The sequence below is a fragment of the Triticum aestivum genome, chromosome 3A (assembly GCF_018294505.1).
Source record: "Triticum aestivum cultivar Chinese Spring chromosome 3A, IWGSC CS RefSeq v2.1, whole genome shotgun sequence".
NCBI lineage: Eukaryota > Viridiplantae > Streptophyta > Magnoliopsida > Poales > Poaceae > Triticum > Triticum aestivum.
In genome coordinates, this window is record NC_057800.1 from 370,533,611 (window position 1) to 370,541,344 (window position 7,734).

Here is a 7,734-nt window from a genome sequence, read left to right on the forward strand (position 1 = left end):
ATGCACCCTTGTGCACAATACGAGATCATTTGAATAAACTATGCCATGAATGTGGCCATAGGATTGATCATTTGGCTTGAAAACCCTGAATCTTCACACATGATAGCTCATTTCTGAGAACACTTTTTTAAAATAATTGTCGTATTATAAGGTTAATATTTTCCTAGAAACTTGGTCACATATAATGACACAATGCGAAGGTTTTCCATTTTTTTATTTTTTTATTTTTTATGCCTGTTTCGAAATGCGATCAAAACGGCGGGTTTGATCCTTCCTAACTAGTGGTTGAATCTTGGAAAACTTTTGATATTTCTCTGATTAAATAGATACTTATATACCTAGAAATGATTTTTGAAAAATATAAAGAGCAAACTATGAGGCAGCTACAGTTCAAATTTGACTCGGTTCCTACTAAATCGTCGGGAATTTGTCTTTTTCACCAGAGGTGGATCAAAACTTTTGACACCCAACCATTTTGTCAATTGTGCATTAAATATGTCCTAGTATTTTATAAAATTGATTTGGTCCAATTTTGCAACAAATATATGGTAGGTCCTTCACAAAAAAAACTCATTTTGGGCATTCGGAAAATGGAAAATGAATTTTCCGTGCCAAGAAAATGAAAAATCCCTTAGGCAACATTGTTTGGAATTCCAAGATGCACCCTTGTGCTCATTATGAGATCATTTGAACAAACTATGTCATGAATGTGGCCATAAGATTGATCATTTGACTTGAAAGTCATGAATCTTCACGCATGATAGCTCATTTCCGAGAACACTTTTTTTAAAATAATTGTTGTATTACAAGTTTATTATTTTTTCTGCAAACTTGGTCACATATAATGACACAATGTGAAGGTTTTCCAATTTTTTGATTTTTTTAAATTTTTTATGCCCGTTTCAAAGTGCGGTCAAAACGGCGGGCTTGATCGTTCCTAGCTAGTGGTTGAATCTTGGAAAACTTTTGATGTTTCTCTAATTAAATAGATACTTCTATACCTAGAAATGATTTTTGAAAAAAATAAGGAGCAAACTATGAGGCAGTTGCAGTTTAAATTTGACTCGGTTCCTGCTAAATCGGCAGGAATTTGTCTTTTTCACCAGAGGTGGATCAAAACTTTTGACACTCAACCATTTTCTCAATTGTGCATTAAATATGGCCTAGTATTTTAGAAAATTGATGTGGTCCAATTTTGCAACAAATATATGGTAGGTCCTTCAAAAAAAACTCATTTCAGGCATTCGGAAAATGGAAAATGAATTTTCCATGCAAAGAAAATGAAAACTCCCTTAGGCAACATTGTTTGGAATTCCAAGATGCATCCTTCTGCATAATATGAGATCATTTGAACAAACTATGCCATGAATGTGGCCATAAGATTGATCATTTGGCTTGAAAGCCATGAATCTTCGCGCATGATAGCTCATTTTTTAGAACACTTTTTAAAAATAATTGTCGTATTATATGTTTATTATTCTTCCTAGAAACTTGGTCATATATAATGACACAATGTGAAGGTTTTCCATTTTTTTGATTTTTTTGAATTTTTTATGCCCGTTTCAAAATGCGCTCAAAACGGTGGGCTTGACCGTTTCTAGCTAGTGGTTGAATCTTGAAAAACTTTTGATGTTTCTCTAATTAAATAGATACTTATATACCTAGAAATGATTTTTGGAAAAATAAATAGCAAACTATGAGGCAGCTGACCCGGTTCCTACTAAATCGTCGGAAATTTATCTTTTTCACCCGAGGTGGATCAAAATTTTTGGATCCCAACCATTTTGTCAATTATGCATTAAATATGGCCTAGTATTTTAAAAAATTGATTTGATCCAATTTTGCAACAAATATATGGTAGGTCCTTCACAAAAAAACTCATTTCGGACACTCGGAAAATGAAAAATGAATTTTTAGTCCACTACGACCAATTTTTCATTCAAGTAGGACCAATTAAGATGATCATAACATCTTATACGGATACTGCATTTTGATTGATCCATGGGCGTTTCACGCAAATCATGCATGGAACACCGTCGGATGCTCGCGGATCCAAGGGCAGTTCTGACCCCAAGCCCACCTACGCCGAAACCCCAGCTCTTTCCCCCGCCCCCCCCCCCCCCCCCCCCCCCCCCCCCCCCCCCCGCCTTCTGCTCCAACAAGGATATCTTCGTCCGCGAGCTCATATCCGCGCGCTCGGTATTCGGCGCCGCCCGCGCGTGCGCCTACGACAGCCTCTCCATGGGCTGGCTCCCGCCCAGCAGCCCCCACTGGCGCGCCCTCCGCAAGTTGTGCTCGGGGGAGCTCTTCGCGCCGCACCGCCTCGACGCGCACCAGTCCATCCGCCGAGAGAAGGTGCAGCAGCTCGCGTCCCACGTCGCTCGGCTGTCCCGGGAGGGCGCCGCCGTGGACGCCAGCCGCGGCGTGTTCACCACCGCGTTGAACCTGCTCTCCTGCACCATATTCTCAGCGGACATCATCGACCTCGACGACAGAGAAGGGACAGGGCAGTTCAGGGCCATGATCGCAAGCTTCACGGAGGTCGTCGGGCTGCCCAACCTGTCGGACTTCTTCCATGTATGTCTTTCGTGCCTTCGTTCGTCCTCTGCTTCCTCTGTGCCTTCCCCTGTTTCTTTTTGTTCGTCAGTCTTCTCCGTCAGAGATGAATGCTTGGCCTGTTTGTTGATCACACGCGATTCGAAATTGTGATTGTTGCAGGTGCTTGTCAAGATCCGATTCGAGAGCCTGACCGACAAGAGCAAGTTCGACACGCAGCCGAAGCTCTTCATCCACCTCGCCCTCGTCCCCGACACTCTCAATCATCGACAGCGGCGTCGGCATGACCAAGTCAGGTACTACATATGTGTGTATGATAGGCTGAAATGTTTACATATGCCATCGTAGCTGAGATTCTGTTCTACTTCGGTTCAGATGAATTAGGCTATTTCTGAATGATAACATTAGAATGGTGTAGCTTTAGTCTAGCTTCCAGCAAGTTTTTCCTTCCCGTTGCTCATAATTGAATCTGTTGATAAAAATATATGCTTGATACAATATATCTTTGCAACTAATTTCGTGTATCTTCTTGTGACAAGCCAGGAGATCTCAACGCTCACGGTTTCTCTGTCAACAAACACACTGAAATTCTATGCTCCACGGAGGTGCTTAATTACTCCGACGGATGGGGCATAAATAAATATTGTGGCTTCATCTCTAATACTTACTGTAACTGCTTAGTGTTGAGCTTTTTGACTGTGTGTATGTGTGAGGGGGAGTTCTGAATGTTTGCTGCTAACTGACGCCAAGCAAGAATGCCGATGCCACTTGCCAATGATCTCAGGTTTCTAAAAGTTGGAAGTTGGACAGGCTTTTAAGGCCATGGCCGAGGCAGAGGAACACGTACCCATGAATGGCTCGGTGTTTCACTTAACCACAACCTTGTACTTTCCTCTAGCGTAGTACAGTACAGTACAGTACAGTACGTGGTATGGAGGGAAATCAACTGGCCTCATGTGTGCTCTGTTTTCTTGCATAAATAAATAGGAGTACTGAAATCGCTTAAACGGCACTGCTGCTTAAACGACACTGCTGCTTAATCTGAAACAGTTACAGTTCTCAGTTCAATATTTCTGCATTGTAGTTATTTGTATTCTCATAAAGGCGTGAGGCATTAATTGTTAATTCTTGGGATGCTTTGTTTGGATTGAGGTTGGCTCATAATTCATTAAGTTTGAATATGAGTTATTATATCTCATTGAGTTTCTCTCTGTTCTGCTCTGTTCACACTGGACAACTATTAATTTCTTTTCATGTAAAATGAGATGACATGATGCAAAGCGCAACCTGTACAATGACATATGGAGTAGTGATTTTCTTACTAACTTTGGAATAGATCCATTGCATTTATATACTAATCCTAGCCAAATATGAATTCCTTCCACATTGACATAGAAATAACCCAGTTCTGATTGTTGTTTTGTTTTACTATGTCCTACTGCCACTGGACATAATCTCTTCTACTTGATTCACTAGCATAGTTTTGATCTAGTATTTACATTCACTGTACTGTATAGGTAATTAGTGCTTCAGCTATTTCTAAATCAAAATATACTTGCATTTTTTGTATCCAACCATTCACCATTCTCTAAATGTCTGCCAGATATCTTTGCTAAATACTGGCCCCTCGCACGAAATGTTTAGCTTCTCCTTTGGTGGAACAAGTGGTAACCTACTTGCTGCTGGTTCTAGTTCCAAGGTAAGGGAACGGAGAGAGGGGAGCTGCTCCTACTGTGTACAGGACACCATGGTAGGTTCTTTTTTATCTTCCTGATCTGAACATGTTGAAGGCTCTATTTTGTGCAGGTTGCTCTCACGAGGAGAAGCTGATGCTACAGGACGCCCTCCCCCCCCCCCCCCCCCCTCCTCCAACCCCCTTGACATGGTGAGCTCCAACCCTCCTTCTACCCCTTGCAGATCTAATATGAAGTGGGCATCGGTTGAAATTGTTATGGCCGCAACAGTACAGCAAGTATTGTTTCAGTTTTTATGTGATATTTGATTGTGAGTGTGCTGTTTGATGATGCTCGCCTCATCCATTTTTCATGTCTTGTATGAAATCTTTACCCTATTAGAAGATGCCACCATCGATTTAATAATAACACTAATGATCATTTGATTCTAGTCTAGAGATACAACAACATTAGTTAGATCCATGGATGGATGGATGAACACACACAGCTAGCAGCTTAGCAGTGTTAGCAACCACAAAAATCAGCCTTGTGATTCATTCTGTTGACGCAAGCATGCTCTATTCGTTTTGGATCCCAGCCATGTATGTACTAATAAGCTATCTCAAGCACACGCACATGTTGCTCGATTGATATCTGTAGTTATAGCAGCAGTACGTATGTGTCTCCTATACTAGATTAATTTCTAGACTTAGCTCAACAACAACAGCTCTTACCTGTTTGTTCGTTTTAGAGCAGCAGACATCCTCAGTTGACAATGATGACAACCAGGGCATCCACCGCCACAACGACGCTCCGCACATGGTCCAACTTGGCTACAACTTCCTCTACCGCGTACAGTGGCCGCGGTTGTCTGTGGCATCAAGTACAGCCTCCTCTTCGGTGAGCCCATCTCCTACCTCTGGCTCCCTCTTTTCTGCTGTTGTAGAAGTACCTTGCTCTGTTCCATGCCCATCATATTTTTTGTCATAAAATGCTCTAGTGAACTGGATTCATACATAAGTCTGCTACTTTTCCTCAAGTTATTTGTGCATTTATAAACCTATTCGAACTTTTCTATTTCTTGAATGTATCCATCCATAAATGTTCTATACAAATAGTTTTGGAATGTGTTTTTTTGTTAGCTTATGTCGTGCATCACAAATGGATCAAGTTCTAGTTTTAGTTTTGTTGTTATTAACCTCTACAATCCCGTCAGCATAATAAGTATGTGAATGAATCCGTTCGAGTATCTGAAACTAAATGTTTTGTTGCTCATAGTAATTAAAAACAGCGGTCAGTTTCTCATCACACACTGTTATTATCACTTCATGGCTTGATATGTTGTGTCAGGCTGCTGTAGGTGCTGAACTGTGATAATTGCAAGGAGGAACAACTGTTTGGCTTCAGTCCTTCCCCATTTGATCATTTTTATGGCCCGCATGCATGCTAACATGCTATTTGTTGGCTGACTTGGCATGACTTGCACGAAAACTTGAGGGCATTCATACTAAATAGAACTTAATTTTCATGCAGACTTGCTCTAGCTCTTCTTAATCTTCATGCAGGTTTCTCTCCAGAATTGATCTTACTACTAAATAGCACCCCCATCACTTGCTGCTGTTGTTAGCACCCCATCACTTGTTGTTGTTGTTATTCACCCTATCTTCGCTGTTCTGTTTTCTTGTTGGCAGATATTTTGCGTAAATTCAAGACGAAAGATGTTCAAAGAAGCACCAAGACATTCTTATATAGCAAGTTATGTAATAATAGCTGGGTTATCTGGGCATTGAGAACTCTAGAGTTTCATGTATCTTCTCTCTGTTTCTGAATGAAATGTTGTATGTTTCAGAATTACAATTTCTATTTCATATGAAATAGTAATTATGTACGTGATTTGAAAATGTGTGCAATGGAAACATGACTCATGCGACCCACTTATCAAAATAATTTGAGCACATTTGAAATTCCTGACATGTGGGACCAGTGTATAATATTTGGGACCAATATCAAATGGTGGAAAATAAAATGGCGAAAAATAAAAGATCATACGCTGTAAAAGGCCGCACCCAGAAATAAAAATGCAGAATTGCTGGGCTAGGCCCATGTAGCTAGCGTAAATTGATAGGAAAAAAATATAAAAGGCTGAATTGTTGGGCCTGGCCCATGTAAAACACCCAATCGGACCGGGCTGATTCTTGTCAATGACCTTCTCATTTGGTCGCAAATTTGCCATATCAGCTTGCCATGTCGGATCCGACGTGGCCTGGATAGAGAGCTAGCGACCAAAACAGAAGGTCGTCGAACTAGTGACCTTTTGTTTTGGTCATGGAATTCCATGATCTTCTCACAGAGAAGGTCGCTAATTTCAGTTTACGACCACCAGCTTTTGATCTTCTATTTTTGGTCACAAAAAGATCGCAAATGAAAAACAATGACCTTTCAGTGACCAATAGTGATGGTCGCAAGTTGACATATTTCTTGTAGTGCATATTTTGTTCGAGTTGTAATTTTTTGAGTTATAAGTAAATAGAAGTGTGATGATAATCATATTCATTATTAGAGCATTGTCCCAAGTGAGAAAATAAAAAATAAAAAATGGCCAAAAAGAGCCCATAAAAAGGCCAAAAAGAGCCCAACAAAAAAGAAAAAAAATGAGAGAAAAAGAGAGAAGGGCCAATGTTACTATCCTTTCCATACTTGTGCTTCAAAGTAGCACCATGTTTTTTCATATAGAGAGTCGCCTATGCTTTCTTTTTCATATAACTAGTGAGAATTTTTCATTATAGAACTTTTACAATGATGGGCTTCCTCAAATGCCCAAGGTCTTCATGAGCAAGCAAGTTGGATGCACACCCACTTAGTTTTATTTCTGAGCTTTCATACACTTATAACTCTTAGTGCATCCGTTGCATGGCAATCCCTACTTCTTGCATTAACATCAATTTGTTGGGGAACGCAGTAATTTTAAAAATTTCCTATGCACATGCAAGATCATGGTGATGCATAGCAACGAGAGGGGAGAGTATTGTCTACGTACCCTCGTAAACCGTAAGCGGAAGCGTTATGACAACGCGGTTGATGTAGTCGTACGCCTTCACGATCAGACTGATCCTAGTACCGAAAGTACGGCAACTCCGCGATCTGCACACGTTCAGCTCGGTGACGTCCCACAAACTCGCGATCTAGCAGAGTGTCGAGGGAGAGCTTCGTCAGGGCTTCGCCTAAGCACCGCTACAATATGACCTAGGTGGATTATAGTGGAGGGGGGTACCGCACACGGCTAAGATATCAATGATCAACTTGTGTGTCTATGGGGTGCCCCCTGGCCACGTATATAAAGGATGGAGGGAGGAGGAGGCCGGCCCTCATATGGGGCGCCCAAAGTGTGGAGTCCTACTAGGACTCCCTAGTCCTAGTAGGATTCCACCTCCTACATGGAATAGGAAAAAGGAAGGGAGAAGGAGAAGGAAGGAAGGGAGCGCCCCCTTTCCCTAGTCCAATTCGG

General features: G+C 41.2%; 1 protein-coding gene across 1 annotated transcript; it reads left to right on the plus strand.

Annotated features, from left to right (window-relative positions):
* Positions 1-2,149: 2,149 nt before the first annotated feature.
* LOC123061315 (ferruginol synthase) lies at positions 2,150-6,145 on the plus strand. Its single transcript, XM_044484373.1, has 6 exons — positions 2,150-2,577; positions 2,719-2,852; positions 3,096-3,161; positions 4,160-4,255; positions 4,363-4,441; positions 4,981-6,145. The coding sequence occupies exons 1-4, from the start codon at positions 2,242-2,244 to the stop codon at positions 4,170-4,172; spliced, it is 549 nt and encodes a 182-aa protein (XP_044340308.1). The 5' UTR covers positions 2,150-2,241; the 3' UTR covers positions 4,173-4,255; positions 4,363-4,441; positions 4,981-6,145.
* The last annotated feature ends 1,589 nt before the right edge of the window (positions 6,146-7,734 follow it).

Bases quoted from the DNA above. Each gene is read 5' to 3' on its own strand.
- LOC123061315 (XM_044484373.1), top strand. From the start codon at position 2,242: ATGGGCTGGCTCCCGCCCAGCAGCCCCCACTGGCGCGCCCTCCGCAAG. The intron at 2,578-2,718 runs GTATGTCTTTCG...TGATTGTTGCAG, and splicing joins ACCTGTCGGACTTCTTCCAT to GTGCTTGTCAAGATCCGATT. The intron at 2,853-3,095 runs GTACTACATATG...TCTTGTGACAAG, and splicing joins CGTCGGCATGACCAAGTCAG to CCAGGAGATCTCAACGCTCA.